Below are 16,195 nucleotides of genomic sequence, written 5' to 3' on the forward strand. Positions count from 1 at the left end.
CTCCTCATGCTTCTGCATACCGAGATATTTTGGAGCTTGGAGACTTTCAAGTTCACAACTTGGGGATTTTCCCCTTCCTGTTCCAAGACATGGTTGACCAAGTTTGGTGTGGTAGAACTTGATTGGCCTGCAGAGAGTAATGACCTCAACCCAAGAATACCCCTGACTTCCTCATGGAGATCGTTCCTCTCATGCTTTCTTTAAATCCACAAAGATACAGTGCAACTCCTTCATACCTTCTATATAGTGCTCTGTGTACACTCTAAGAATCTAGTCTGAATTTGGAACATGAGTAAGAATAAAAGAATGAGCTAGAAATACCAGAAAATCTGCCATCACTCATTTTTATACTTTATTATATAATCGCAACCAAAATAATTGCAATGAACTCTTATTAATCACTCCAAAAACAGAAGATAATCAAGCAATTTGGTCAAATAATAAACAACACAATCAACTCTGAACTGAACGTGTTTATGTCAGCAGCTATGCAGCTGAAATTCCTACAATATTTGACTTTCCCATACAGGAAGGCTGGTTTGTCTCTTGTAGAAGTTGTTCTATAAAAGTATGCAATGAACAGTGAATAAAAACTGTATTAAGTGCTCAGAGTCCTTTACAAACAAATTTTCAAAAATGGATATTAAAACTGACCTGAGACTTCACTAACTTGGTAACTTGTTCAGAAGTTCTGTGATAGAAACGCCACAGCACCAACAAGCTGAGAGAAAAAGAAAAAAAGAAACCCCTATAGAAGTCTAGCTAATCTTCAGCCAGTCTGTTCCCTCCCACATTCACTGAATTTGGCGAGCTCGATGATCCATCACCATTTTCTTCATGTCCCTGTCCGCCATCATGTCACTCGCATCAAGCTCGTTTCCTGGGCCAGCCATCGGATCATACCGGTGTCTGGAAGAGAGAGAGGAGATTCACAACCCTAGAACATAATCTGCCTGATCATTTAGTGAAATGCCAAAAGCAAGTTAACATTGCTAATAAAACAGACTGTGAGACAACTTTTGGAACTTTGTGAGGACTTTTAACCCCTGAACTCACTGTTTGAGGTGTTCCTCAATGGCTTTCCGTTCATACACGGTGCCATATACTGTTTTCACAGGATCAACAAACATCTTCTTGGTTAAAGGACAAATCAGATGTTGTGGTAGAAACTGTGGCACAGGATCAACCAGTTTCTTTAGAAAGGAAAATAAGTCAAAGTAATGTGATCACAAAAAAAAATCTTTTACATAAAACAGAAAAATCCCATAAATACTTTGTTCACTCACTCACCTCCTCCATGCTATCCATTGACTTTCCAGCATGTTCTCCTGTGTGCTTTCTGGCTTCTCGTTCGTACGTCTCGCGGCTCGTCAGGAATTCCTCAGCTAAAATGCTTCCAAAAAAAGGTTAATATGCAAATGTAAGTATTCATATCTGGGGTCTGACTTGTAACTTGTATCAAATACTCAAACATCTTGTAGGTGCAAATATAACTAGCTGATCATACTGAAACAGTTCTAAATGCAAAAAGGGATCAAATTTGGTCCTAGCAATGTGTAACTAATAAAGTGGCTGTTGAGTGCATATAGTAATAAAGTTGTGCATGTCTCACCTGTCCAGTGGGTCATCAGGCTCAGGGATGATGAGGAGTCCATACACAGCATCAAATATGTCCCTCATGGTGATGTGGGCGTTGTAGCTGCGATCAAATATGTTGTGGCAGATGCGGCCAACACTGTTGACATTGCAGTGGTATACCTGCCGCTGTGTTAAGATAAATGCTCGCTATGAGAAACACATATGCAATAACCACTTTTATATTACCCTAACAACTGGAAACCATTTTAATATGAACACTGTAGATGTCAAAACAGCTTTTGTTTGTATTTTGTCAGGATACACGTGTGACAAAGCGAACGAGCGGAGGCTTCACTGGGTATTCAGGACCAAACTGGCAGTACAGCTCAAACACTCCTTTCTCATATGGTGTGTCAGGAGGTCCTTGCATGAGAATCCTCCAGAACGCTGAAAATCAGAAAACAATCAAACATTGTTGCTTTTCAAGGATTTCATCATTTTAATCAAGTTTTAACACTACAGGTCCAAGAAAGTGTTGCTATGCAGCTTCCAACAGTACAATGACTGCAAACACAAATCCCTAATAAGTAATCAACATGCTGCATTCATCTTCCCCCCCCCCCCATTTCATTATTTGATTAGCATTCAAATCTCCCAATGAATTAGTGATGGGATTTCCGGCTCTTTTTAGAGAACCGGCTCTTTCGGTTCGGCTCACTAAAAAGAGCCGGCTCTTTCGGCTCCGAACCGGCTCTTCAGGTTGTTTTGTTGCTTTAATTAATTTATTATTAACAATAATATAAAATTATGCACAAAAGGAATCACTAATGTAAAAAAAAAAAAAAAAGTGGATTTATTTATATATGTCTATATATAAATATATGCGGTGGCTTCTAGAGACAAAGCACGTACAAACTCCAAAACACATTTCTAGCGTTAACTGAACTTCCTTAACAGAGCTACTAGATCACTTAAAATACACAATTGAAAGCATGTGTATTTATACACAAGCACTCATATATATTCAAATGATTTAAAAAAAAAAAAAAAAAAAAAAAGTTCATTTACCTCTTACTACCACACACCAAATACGATCCTTGGTACTTGCTGGCTTGTGTAGCCACTAGGTAACAAAAGCTCAACACTGCGCCCAGCATCCTGGAGCACTTCTGTTGTCTTTTGTACGTGTTTTGAGTTTTTATGTGCTTCTGAGTTTGTATGTGCTTTGTCTCTAGGGGCCACCATAAATATACTTTTATTTATTCACTCCACATAAAATGTAATAAATAAATCATATAATACAAAAATCAACTATTCACATTTCAACTTTTAAATATTTAAATTTTCAGCTGTTTCCTTTTACAAATTTAAAGTGAAACAACGCAAAACACTGCAAACCACAACACAATTAAATATAAATTAAAATATGAAAACAAAAAGAACATGCATATCCTCTGTCATATGGACCTGCATGAATAAACTTTCTAAATCCTTTATCATCTGCAACTGAAAATAGTTGTGCATGATCACTATACCTTTCTAATGTGACGTATTTGTCCCTGGCTCTCTTTCTCTCTCTCTCCCTCTGGCTCTGTTCCTGTGCTACTGAGTGTAACTACCGCCCTCCCCCCTCTGCCCAACGTAAAGCACAAGGCTCGCATGCGGAGTGAAGCGGAAAAAGTGCGAGAGAGAGGGTGAGAGAAAGGAAGAAAAAAAAAAAATCTAAGTGCCGTTTCGTTCGCGACCGACACATCACTACAATGAATACAGAATAAAGATCTACCACAAAGCAAGAATTTATCAGCTGCATCATGAAAACACTGATATGAGTCTATCAGATAGCCGAGATCAAATAAAATACACAGAGCAATACAAACACAGATGAGGAGAAACCACATCACTTACTTAAGTCTGACTCTGATGGATAGACTCTAAAGAAAGGATGAGGGTCACAATGCAGGCACTTGAGCTCCTCCACGATACGTTTGTCCTTCTCCATGAAACGACCATCCTTTGCCTCCCGAATCTTATTCTTCAGAGCACTGTTTTGAATGTTATATAATGTTTCATAAGGAATGCATGTAATAAAAAAGGACCACAAAAAAGTCAAAATTATCACTATTCATATGGGACAAGACTAAGGAGGCATCCTGATCAAGTCTTAATCAACAAAATATTTTAGACTCAATGACATGCTTTTTGTCAGGAAGCCTATACACATTTTTTAAAAATAAAAACCCAGCGTCGATGGCGCCTGATGCTGTACCTGTCCTGTTGGCCAGAGCATCTATTGGGTGTCAGAACCTTGTAAAATAAGATTTTGCAGTAATCTACAACTACACTAAAAAAAAAAAAAAAAAAAAAAAGTAGTTGCATGAAAATTGACATTTATGGACATCCTACAAGTGGAAACAGACTACTTTTTCTCTTAAGGTATGACTAAGTGGAATCTCTTCATATTTTGGACAGCTGAACAAAACTATATTGACAGATAAAACATGCAGACAGAGTAAATTGTTTCATTAACAGCTCAAGAAGCTCATTTTCTTTGATCAGGTGTGTTCTTAGCTTCTACAGGATGGGTGTTTCTGCCACTCACCTTTCTGTCACCGTCACTTTGCTGTTTATCTGGCTTGGCAAGGATGTCTCTGGATATGCATCATAGCCCAGGGTAACAAACATCTTTGTAAGTATTCCCTATAAAACATGAAAAAATATAATAAACATATGACGGCCATGTATGAAGTTAAAGAGTGATCAGATTTCCTTTTGAAGCAGACTAAACAGACCTCAGTGATGGAAGAAGGGTCAAGTTTTTTCTTGGGCTTCCTCTGTTCCAGAGACAGAACTGTCTCGATCTCAAAGAGTTTCAGACCATCTTTGACTGTCTGTGGTTTGAAACAGCAGCCACCTGTAAAACACAAGTCACTGTTTGGCCCTTTTTGGCATCAAATATTTTTTTCAACTTTATTATGTTTACATAAGCCAGGGTTTAGGACTACACTGTTAATACAGATACATGTAATTACAGACAATAATGACAAATTTCAGAAATACTGCAGAGATTAAGTTAATGTCTCATGTTCAGTTAACTAGTTAGAAAGAAAAAAAACCCCTGAAAGCAGTTGGGATGAAATATCAAAGGTCCAATAAAATGGGCCAAAAGTTGATTCTGTGTGTGCCCATTTACAGGTTTGCTTTCTGTGATTCCAGTCCTAAACAGCTGCAGGTTCCCATTAACAATTTCACTGTTTTTCTAAAGTCACACAGAGAGTACTTCTATGTGCAACTGACACAACTTGTTGTTGATGGTCATTTTGTGTCCAGCTATTACGCAGATAGCAAACAGTTCACAACATCCAAGCCTGCAGATGGTACACTTGTTAAAGAATGCATCCAGATTGCAGCTTTATTTAAAGAAAGGATGATTTATTTTTTTTTTACTTTTAAGGGCAGAGAATTGTGCATTATTTTATACATATAGTAGTACCTGTTGCATTGCTGATTCCATGGAGCATTGTGTTTTCCACATTTCCAAGAAGGATTGAATCCACAGTGACGTTTGATTTCAGCAGCTTGGCTGTTACAGCAGCTGGGTCCATAAAGGACCTATGGCAAGATGAAAACAGTCAGCTGCTGCCCCAGAAAAACATAATTGATGGGTGATCAAAGGCAACTTAGGCAGAAAGGGGAACTTACCCAGAATCATTGCCATCTGTGAGGCACAGGACGCGGAGTCTACAATCTGGGAAGCTCGCCTTGACCTTTTCCAGCTCTGAAGCTCCACGTCGTAGCGCGTCATACAGCAGAGTACATCCGCTCGCCTCAAGGTTACGTGTGTGGACCTAAAAAACAAAAGAACCCCAAAAAGGCGACAAGGGGAAAAAAAAATTATATTAGCGCCACTGAGCAAGTTGAAAATGAGGGAAATAAAGTTGCCAGGCTGACCAAAGTAAAAAAAAAAAAGAAAAAAAAAAAGCTTTTTTAGCTTTATTCTTTCAAAACTTCGAGTTACTGATCAGGTATCTCAAAACTCAGTTATTCTGAGTATGTCAAAATTTCCTCACACATAATACCACCTCACAATTTTTACATATAGAGGGCAATAAAATTCTTCTTGAGCGGAGGTAACAAGCTTCCAGAGGAAAGCCTTCCATCCTCACAATGTTTTGCAATCACCTTGAACTTCTCCAGATTTTCTGTGAATGTGTGGAGCATTTTCACCATGGAGTCAAACTTTACGAGACCAATGACGTGATGGAAATCATACGCCATGCTCCTCGTGGCAAAGTTGTCAAAGAGCTCTTTGACAGCATGGATTTTCTTTATTTCTGCATTTTCGTAGCACTCCTCTTCCATCGAGGAGCTTGTATCGATCAGTACCTAAAGTAATAAAGTCAGGAAGAGGAAATATTTAGCAAATGTTTTGCTTTGATTCCTTTAGAACTTAAAATTTTCCCAGATCTCACCAGTATTGCCTCTTCTGGAGTCCTGGTTGTAACAAATGACTGGTCGTCTCTGTGGTCACCAGTGCTGTATTTAAAAAAAAAAAAAAAAAAAAAAAAAAAAGACAAAACACCATCTTTTTAGCTTTACACAGTTAACACGAGACAAGCATCACATACTCTGTGAATTTCCTGTTATCGGGTGGGTAGATTGTGCCTTTAATGCAGATCAAGATGCACAATTCAATTCAATTAAATTTTATTATATAACACCAAATCACAACAACAGTAGGTGTTTAAGGTGTTTTAGCTTGTGAGATAAAGAAAAAAGGATCAGACAAGCCACTATGAGCAAGCACTTGGTGACAGTGGGAAGGAAAGAAACAGGAAGAAACCTCCAGCAGAAACCAGGTTCAGGGAGGGGCAGTAATCCGCTGTGACTGGCTGGGGGAGGGGAGGAAGACAGAATAAAAGACACGCTGGAAGAGCCAGAAATTAATAATGACTGATAATTAAATGCAAAATAGTGTACACAACCGTGTGAAAAGAGACAAGTAAAGAAGAACCTCTCAGTTTGTCATAGAAGACTCCAGAATGTGCCAGAATGAGTCTGCCCTTCGTTAGTTCACTCCATTTTGTTTTGGTTTAGGTACTCACTTGGCTGCTAGCAAGTTTAAATCCATCGTTTTTACTTTTCCATCCAGACAATCGCGCACGTCGATCATATCAGCTGCTCCTTTGCTTTTATGCAAATAAATGCCCAGATTATCTGACAGAGAAATGTGAAAATAAAGCAAACATTAATGATAATAATGGCTTGTATTTATTTATATAGCGCTTTTCGAGACCCTCAAAGCACTTGAGGGTCTCAATTCCACTATTCATTCACTCTCACATTCACGCACTGGTGGAGGCAAGCTACAGTTGTAGCCGCAGCTGCCCTGGGCAGCGAGCCTGCCATATCATGCCATATCATGTGAAGTGTCTTGCCCAAGGACACAACGACCAAGACAGACAGAGCAGGGGATCAAACTGTTACAAGATGAGCTTCCCAACCCTTGAAACCATGGTCGCCCCATTAAGTTAGGTATAATGCCTCTCAACACACATGATAAACAAAACTTGATATCAGAGGTGAAAGGCAAAGTAAGAAAACTGGTGGAAATTCCTTTTCCACTTAAAGTGACTAACATTACTAGTGTAAGAGGAGCAACAGTAGAGACAATCTAAGCAAAGGTGGAACATACCCCTCAATTTAGACTTAGACTGCTGCAAAATGAACACATCTGTGGCCTAAAACCTGACAAGTCAGTGGCATCTGCTGTATGATACAAGTGTTTGCAAGGTATAAGCGTGATGATTCACTGAAAGATGTGAATATTTAGCCTGGAATAGTGTGAAATACCTTCACTGAGTAGAACAAGGCAGCTCTGATAATGTCCCAGATCCTTCAGATGTAGAGGTGGGGTCACATTAAGGCGAGGGAAAGACTTCAAACGTTCCACCATGCTGCCAAAAGTCCACTGAATATTCACCTGAAAGCTGTTTCATTCAATGAATTAGTCAAAAACAAACAAACAAAAACAACAACAACAACTCTGATTTAAAACAAGTCATTATTCAGCCTGTTTACACTGGCTTTGAGACAATCCTAGACACCATGTGTAATTAATAAATAATAATAATTATTAATAACGAAGGCAACTAACTCAACACCATGTTTTAACCTCAACTGTTTGCATATTATATTTAAGCATTGGACAGTGTAGACTAGACACTGTTCATCTATAAGAGCTGTTGCCACTGATTTTCAGTTCAGTTCTTGAGTCATTTGGCATACCTCAGACTTTTTTCTTTGTTTCCCTTCATTAAGAACAGCTTCTTGACAGCCAACCTTCCACTGAGACCACTTCTGATGAGGATTCAGTGAACAGTTTATGGATCAACTCAAGTGCCAACTAAGGTCCTGTGTCAGGTCTTTCCTGTTTTTTTTTTTTAAATACTTCTTAAGGACATGACATGTGCTGAAGACATTTTTTAAGCCTTTAATTTCTTTTTTTTTGTCCTCCATTTGTTCAATTTCCTCAAATTCTTTAAGAACACACTGCATACCATGTTGAGACACACCAAGAGTTCAGTTATTGTGTCTTTGGCAGTTGCCTTTTTTGTGCAAAAACACTATTTTATGTCTGTCAAACTGGGTTATCTTTGGAATATTTTATACATTTCACTACAAAAATGAGAACAAATGAAATGCTTTTATGACAAGCTGCTAGCAATAAATTACCTAAAGATACAAATTTAAAAAAAAAAAAGTGAAATTGTATTTGTTTTTTGCTAGAATGTGTTATGTGTAGGCACAAAGCTGAATTATCCACTGGGTTAGGTGTCATTTTTATGCTTCAAAAATGCATAGGTCAGTGCTAAATGGCTTAACAAAAAATACCATTCTTCTGAAAAGTGTGATGTACAAGGACTGAACTGAAAAAGAGTGAAAATGTCCAAAGAAAATGTCTGAAAGACCTTTAGGAATCCTGGAGAACTGCTGCTTTAGTCCACTTAAATAAAATTAGAAGAAAGTCTGGCTCCTTGGATGCAAAATATGAAGAAATAAGTGGTGGTTTAAGACTTCTGTACAATACTGTATTACTAAGAAATCATGAATGAATAATCAAGAATTCATAATAAATTGAATGTTACTGAATTTACATCCATTTAAAACCACCAGCAGACCAAGCATATACTTTAAACCAAATGAAATATATAATCTTTCACTGTCCAGCTGTGCATAAGTGTATCATCTACACTAACAGAAAATAAAGAAAATCTGCTTAAGTTGTGTTGAAAGAAATAACTCAGTCACACATACTTCTGACCAGATGTCTTGTGGTGGTGACTCCAGAGAGGATACGCTCGGACAAATCGAGGAATGCTGAGCAGGATTTTCTCAATGTCAGTGGCTCTCTGTAGTGAGAATTCTCGCAAAGGCTCTTCGGTGCAATTTGGAATTTTCTCTCCATCTAAACAAAATAAAAAGAAGCCAGAAACGCATAATTCACCACCATAATGCAATTTAGTAAAAATTTTAACAAAATATAATTTTTGCATCTGGTTATGCAGGAATGCTTGTGCACAAGATTTCATTTTCAAATAATTTAAATTTTAATAATAATAATAATAATAATAATAATAATAATAATAATAATAATAATAATAATAATAATACTACATAACTATCACTGCACCTGACTGAAGGAGGATCTACCTTTAAAGACTCTCTGATTATCGATGCTTTATACTGTCAAATCTGGTTACCGGTATTTATTTATTTTTTTAATTTCCAAAGTAATTAGTAAACTAGCATTACAGCAAATATAATCTAAACAATTAAAACAACTGCATTCATTAAGCCACATTAAAACCTTTCAACTTTATAGTTTAAACCCTTTCAGTGCTATTTGTACCTTTGATTTTCTGAAGGACGTACGCCCTTTCAAAGACATCTGGTACTCCAGGTACTCTGACAGGTTCGCAGAAATGGTCATCATCTTTGGACACGAGAGAGATGGGAGCATAGACTTCATGCTTTGATGCTTGTTTCTGTCAAAACAGAGCCAAGCACGATACATTTAAACTACAGAGATAATATCTATACATAATACTAACACCAAAACTAAAGACCAGCTTCTGTTCAAAATTAAACTCAGTTATACCTTAATTTTTGAAAGGAGATGTGCCCAGCAGTACAATGAATTCTCAAAGACATCCTGGTCCTCTATGACTTTCTTCCCTTGCTGTGTTGCTTGCTGGGGCAATAACTCCCTGAAGAGCATGTATAAGCCCTCAACAACTGCAATCTGCAAGAAATCAGTCAGTACACAACATTTTCATGCAAAATAAGCAGCAAGTAAATCACAGTTATATACTGTACAAACGATGAGCCTTTTACGTGCTTCCTGCATGAGTAAAATCAGAAGATAGCTTTAACACACATACATGGAAACAGGCATGTCATATCTCTACATTCATGAATACTGTGACACCTCAGATGGTTTCAATCACAAGTTACCATCATGACGATATCATTTTAAATAAACAAATCAAATAAGGTGGCGTGCAAAAAGCTGCTGTGTTAAAATCAGTGGACAAAACATGCAAAAAGTCACATAAAAGTCTGATGCCAGATTTCTTGGAAGATGGTGAGGCCAGTGGTGCAAAGACTTAAAACTGCAGCAGCATGTCAGCTGTCCTCTATTTATGAAGAAGATATTAGAGAAAGACCGAATTCTAAAACTGTAACAAGTCTTACACCACCTCACACTTTTTACCTTCTGGTTCCTGGTCATCCTTTCATTCCTGCAGAGTAACTGATGCAAACTTTGGGCGAGGGGGTTACATCCCGTCAATTTTCGTATGTATGCGATCAGTTTGTTCTGGATTATTTTAGAATGATCTTTCTACAAGTAAATACACAGAAATATTTGAAAACAGGGTTAATGCCACTCAGAAAAATTAAACACAATGGGCTAAATAAATTTGAGTTTTGTTTGTGAACATAGGTCATCAAAGTGCACAGTAAAGAACCCACATTGTTTTTTTTCCTCCAGGGTTAATATTGGATCCTTTAGGACAGTGGATCTCAAACTTTTCATAGTGAGCACCACCTCATAAAATTAAAGTACCACCCTTATGACCGAAGTACAGTAGTATAGGCCTATTTAACACCATATACAGTTTACACAAGACTATTTTATTTCTTATATGAATGTTATTTATTTTAACTGTCACATACAGGATGAGAAAAGTGATAATAATAACAACTTTTGCATTGATATTATATTCCTCCATAAAAGCAATGCTGAAGAGCCTATATGCGATTTTGAAGTTAAATTGCTGTCCTGCAGCAACCTAATCACTATTTGTGGAGGAATTTTTGAGGTTCACCAATGGCTGGACTCTGAATGTAAAGACTTCATGTGAATTTATGTGTGCATTTATCTATTATGTTGTCTTGGGTGTAGCTGCATGTTTTTCATGAGACTATAACTAGGCTTGAAGACAGGCTAGGCATGAATAAATAAAGTTCATGTTCATAGGATAGCAAGACCATGGGACAAATATAGGACAGTGTGTTAAATATAAAACAGCTTACCGCAACAGCATAAAGAGAAGACAGGAACACACTGATTCCTTTTTGGCTTTGTTGCACTGAAGGCACGACATCATTGATGTAGAAAGTTTCATCAAGGGGAGTCTCTTCAGTAAAAGAGGACAGAGTGAAGGCAACAATTGACCCTTCAGAGATTCCACACGTTTGGAGTGTCACAGCACCAGAATGAATACCTCTAAAAAAACCAAAAAACAAACAAACAAAAAAAACAGGGACACCAGAAAACAGAAGCACTCATCAATGCTAAGACTTTAAGCGTATGAATGTGGGGGTGGGAAACAAGTTAGAAAAATACTGGTGTCTACTAATGCTACTCTTAGTTCTCTAGTTTTCTAGGAAATCCTAGGTGACTTGCTTGTTCCAATTGAGAGAAAACTTGACCTCTGACCTTGAGGTCTTTTAGTAGATCTACCTATGGTATGACTTTCAATATCCTACATCGCTTCATTCTCAAATTATTCTATTCACAAACCAGGTTGTCTCCGTTGCCCGCCCAGCGAGGTGATGACAACACTTTTCAGCCTTTTACATCTGATGGGTAAAAAAACAACAACACTTTTTTGTGAGGCAGTTTACCTGGGATGGAGGACATGTGCTGGTATTCCACTTGCATTTGACAGGATCACTTTTAGAGTTGCGATTGTGTCAGTTTCCAAATTCACCATAATCTCAAAGTTTCCCTTAACATGTAAAGAAAAAGATGTTTAAGTTACATTATGACTTTACATACATGTTAAAAATGGGGGCTGAAAGTTACAACAATAAACTGTACATTAATAAAATAATTGATTCACTTGTATTTCATTCTTCTCTCTTCAACACAATGACTGTTTATCAAGTAAAGGTATATATTTTTATTATTTTTAAAATGGAGAAGCTCAGATGCTACTTGGAACCACTTTGTTTGAACAAAAAGAGTTCAGAAATCATTACTGGCTATTTTATTCCTCACAAACATATAATATGAAATTTGACTGGCCAGTTTCATTTGCTAGCAGTTCCCAGCATCCTCAATTGAGCAGCATACGGTTGTTAAAACGCACCTTGAGCATGATGTGGCATTGAATGACATCTGTTCCAGAGGGCTTCCCAGACTCTTGTCTTGGCATTTGTGGAGCATGTGTCAAGTTTTCTTTTGGCGTAAATATGGCATAAATTACAGCTCCATTTTCAATATGTCTGTCTTTCAAAGACCCTGGAGAAGAAGACAATAAAATGAATAACTGTGCCAGATCCACAGTTAACACAAATAATTACAGGTTATTTAAAAAACAAATAAATAAATAAAAGTGTTATTCCCATCTATATGTATTAAAGTGAAATCATCTCATATGATCATGATCATTTTAGAAACTCCTGGTGCTCACCACCAGTCTTAAAACTATTCATCCAAGACTGTAAATGAACTCTCCCAATATTTCATGCAATTAAAAGTTTGTCCCTGAAAGCTGTTTGTATTTTGATAATACACAAGATTTGTTTCCTACTAATTCTGTTTCAATAATACATTTAATTTAATACATTTAACTTTTCTTACCTAGTAACAGACAGAACTACAGAGTGAAAACAAAATTTGCAGGCAACAAATTCAAACTGCAATGGTGTCAGAACTCTAATGCCACCCTGTAATTCTAATTTACATAATTAAATAGTTAAAGCAAAAAGCTTGCCTATTACCTGTTTAAGTATACAGCACTTGGCTATGAAATCAGACACAGTCAGTAGTTCTCTTTAAAATAAATTATGATCATCACTCTGTAAAACAGTAGTTGTTTCTAACTTTTCTTCTTACAAAACAATTTATGGTACTTTTCACTTTTATACCAATATATCCCTTCACCTAAAGCCAGCTTTTCTTGCTAACTTCAAGTATTCATCTGTTTGGATCACAAGGAAACGCAGATAATTTGCTAATTTCTGATGGCCTAGCAAGATTACTTAAAAGGCAGACTTGAGACTAACTTGATTCATCCTAAATATAGTTTGTTATTTTTGGACAAACACACCTTTAAGCACCTGAAAATAAGTGAGTATAAAAGTGGCTACAATTCCTTAAAAGTTTCTGCAGTACTTTTCTTCAGTCCCTTGAGCCTCAGATGAAAGTCTGGACTCATAACAATCATGTAAATGTAACAAACATGTTTTGGTACATGGTGAAAATTGACTTTAAAAAAAAAAAAAAGAAATAAATAAAGGGACCTAAACCTAAACAAACCTAACAGAATCATATACTGCTCCACTGTTGACTCACATGTGTTGAAGAAGGGATCGTCTGTCAAGGGCATCCCATCTGCTGTGTAGAGACAAACCCCTTTGGTGTTTCCAACATTTTCAAGATGACAGATCCTCAACATTATGTCTTCAATTGTGTTTTGTGCCAGATCCATATCTGTAGCATTCAAATATTAAATATGTCACCTCTATGTCCTTATGTAATCATGCCAAAGGGATGATAGCTTCTAAAAGATGTGATCCTGTTACCTGAAATAACCTTTGGTTTAGGACATTTGGGGTATGTGTACTGAAGACTGAACGACCTCACTGACTTTTGCACAGGTCTAACAGTTAAGACTTGGCATTCTGGAGCTTGGAGTCTTTGAATGAAGTCTTTCATGATTGCAAAACGATTCTTTTCCACATGACTTAAACCTGGAAAAGAGACAAAATAAATTCAGCTTTACCGTTTAAGTTTACTCAAAGGTTCATGTCTTGATGCATGCTGAATCATCCAGGTAAGTAAATCCCAAAAGGTTGATTCTATTCATCTGCTTTTACATAAATGTGGTGCTTTATTTTTGTTAACACGGTTGTTTGTTTTTTTTAGTTTTCTGAGTAATGAAAAAGCTAAACTGAAAATCCTAGCTTTGCTTTTGAGCACTCTTACCAATGCTGTTTAAATCGTCTTCCGTCACACTATCCAGGAAATCTCTTTCATCTTTAACACCCATCTGAACAAACTGGTTGAAGTACGACTCCAGTCTGTGCTGCTCAAGTAGGTTGAAGATTGCACCCATCTACACAAAGACCAGTAGATTATAATAATATCTGTCTTCATTAAAAAAAAAAAGTCTATAAACATATGCCCTTTGACAGGAGAGGCCAGATGTCTGAGTCATGATTTCCAGCTGCATACAATGAATGTATGACTAAGTGAATGTATGACTAAGTGAATGTATGACTAAGTGAATGCGCGGGACTTTCTTTTGCAACTGAAACTAACTACAACATTATCTTATAACTATTTCAGAGAAATATGCTGAAGTGCATTGCAGAGTGGTCTTAAGGAATTCTTGAAGTTAAAAAAAAGAGATGGAAATCTTACCTTGACCCAACTCCAAAGACCACGAAGAACAGCTGTGCAGTCCTAGTTGTAGTTGGAGGAGGGGTCTTTGTGAAACTGAAACCTAAGGAAACGAAACCAAGGAGGTGGGATGTCTCTAGTGAGCAGTGGAGAAATAGTTATTGTATTTGACAGTTTATTGACCTATACAGAGCGTGGATTTCAGAAGGGGGGGGGGGGGAATAGGAGTTTCAAAATTTCCTGTATGCTGAATAAAAAACAAACAAACATTGAGGACCCCAGGTTTGGTGGGATTGTTGATAAGACCTTTCTTTTTAAGAAGTTCAAGATGACTGTTCTCAGCATTTGCCCTGCAAAGGTCCTTCCTATCTGGTTGATAACACTGAAAATTTGAATATATTTTATGAAGGAGAGGTAATCTACAATTTTGAAACTGCATTTGACAGAGCATGTCAAATGCAAGTGCATAAATAACAGTTATAAATGATTGTCTAATGTTCCAGTTTCTTCCTTAGGCTATTTCTTTATGTTCACATTTCCTTATTCCTTCGTTTTTTCATATATTTCCAAATGCCATTCTTATTGACTTTATATTGGTATTTATATATGTGGAAAATGTCAGTCTAAAACAGGATTAGTCTGCAGGGGCAACCCTTTTATGCATTTCATTATTTATTGAGTGCATTGACTTCTACTGCAAATACATCGTTTCCCTTCAAACCTATTCTGTACAAATGTCTTGAGTAACTCGTCATTTTTTCTATTTGATATTTTTGCAGGAAAATAAGAAATAGGTGCAACAATTTATTGACACATGCAAAGATGGAAATACAGAGAGTGTCCATCTCTAAAGAGATTGAAATTCCAGATTTGGGATGACCACCTTTATTGTTTAACACAGCCCGACCTCTCTTAGACAAGCTTTCTTCTCATTTCTTTAAGTAGTCTTCAGGAATAGTTCACCAGGCTTCTTGAAGGACATTCAAAGTTTTTCTTTGGATCTTGGCTACTTATTATTCTGATCTCATGCTGAATCAATAATGTTGAAGTCTGGACTGTGGGGAGGCCAATCCATGACTGATAGTGTCCAATTGTTCATATCGTGACGTTTTTACTGCACGGTCTGTGTTTGGGATCACTGTCGTACTAATAAACAAAGTCACTGGTGACCAGATGCTTTTCAGATGGCCTCTTGAGCACCAGCGCCCCTAGTATGCAACCCTCAAAGACTAAGTCTTTTATGTAAGTAATCTAAATGTGTGGGAGCCACAGAAACCTTAGAACCCCAGCTAAATGCTCACGCAAACCATTTCTAAAACCAACAAACACAGCGAAAACAAGCGATGACTAAACTAGCAGTTACGTAATTTCGCGTAAAAGTAAAAGTCCGCTAAACACACAACCGTGTCATGAACTCTCCCGACTTCATATAAAAAGGAAAACAAAGCCTGGTTAGCTAGCTGAGCTCTCACCGATTCCAAAACATCAAGTTTCACCCCGCTGACCAAAATTCACTGAACCAGCCGCAAAAGAAGACCACAAAAACGCAAGCTTCCCATATACCCTAAGAGAAATTCCCTTACCGGACAGGTTTCCTCAGCTGTTTTTCACCAGTAGCCGACAGCTGCTGTAGCTTGTGGCGGAGCTAACACGAGCCACTTCAATCTTCGGCCATTTTAGGCCCAGTTATAATAGGGCCAC

General features: G+C 37.3%; 1 protein-coding gene across 3 annotated transcripts; it reads right to left on the minus strand.

Moving 5' to 3' along the window:
• Window positions 1–330: 330 nt before the first annotated feature.
• LOC146687544 (uncharacterized) lies at window positions 331–16,192 on the minus strand. Of its 3 annotated transcripts, none has more exons than XM_085439342.1 (26): window positions 16,078–16,192; window positions 14,516–14,597; window positions 14,078–14,207; window positions 13,675–13,842; window positions 13,445–13,582; window positions 12,237–12,388; window positions 11,770–11,873; window positions 11,176–11,368; window positions 10,352–10,480; window positions 9,737–9,880; window positions 9,488–9,623; window positions 8,893–9,043; window positions 7,429–7,565; window positions 6,681–6,792; window positions 6,048–6,111; window positions 5,758–5,961; window positions 5,278–5,423; window positions 5,069–5,187; window positions 4,368–4,489; window positions 4,178–4,275; window positions 3,484–3,620; window positions 1,901–2,025; window positions 1,613–1,758; window positions 1,291–1,393; window positions 1,057–1,169; window positions 331–909 (listed from the first exon to the last, which is right to left on the minus strand). In XM_085439342.1, the coding sequence occupies exons 3-26, from the start codon at window positions 14,205–14,207 to the stop codon at window positions 795–797; spliced, it is 3,186 nt and encodes a 1,061-aa protein (XP_085295468.1). In that variant the 5' UTR covers window positions 14,516–14,597; window positions 16,078–16,192; the 3' UTR covers window positions 331–794. The 3 variants fall into 3 exon arrangements, with proteins under 3 accessions (XP_085295468.1, XP_085295467.1, XP_085295469.1); XM_085439341.1 differs by having other exon boundaries at window positions 1,057–1,193; window positions 16,078–16,191; XM_085439343.1 differs by lacking the exon at window positions 14,078–14,207 and having other exon boundaries at window positions 1,057–1,193; window positions 16,078–16,190.
• Between the last annotated feature and the right edge of the window lie 3 nt (window positions 16,193–16,195).

The sequence above is a fragment of the Copadichromis virginalis genome, linkage group LG18, assembly GCF_057382275.1.
Source record: "Copadichromis virginalis isolate Kocher_CV1m ecotype Utaka linkage group LG18, C_Virginalis_male_GT1.1, whole genome shotgun sequence".
NCBI classification, from domain to species: domain Eukaryota; kingdom Metazoa; phylum Chordata; class Actinopteri; order Cichliformes; family Cichlidae; genus Copadichromis; species Copadichromis virginalis.

Excerpts from the sequence above, each read along its gene's own strand:
- LOC146687544 (XM_085439341.1), bottom strand. The coding sequence starts at position 14,207 with ATGGGTGCAATCTTCAACCTACTTGAGCAGCACAGACTGGAGTCGTAC. Across the intron at positions 13,583-13,674 it reads TAAACCAAAGGTTATTTCAG|ATATGGATCTGGCACAAAAC; the intron begins GTAACAGGATCA and ends TGAATGCTACAG. Across the intron at positions 9,624-9,736 it reads ATCTCCTTTCAAAAATTAAG|AAACAAGCATCAAAGCATGA; the intron begins GTATAACTGAGT and ends CTGTTTTGACAG.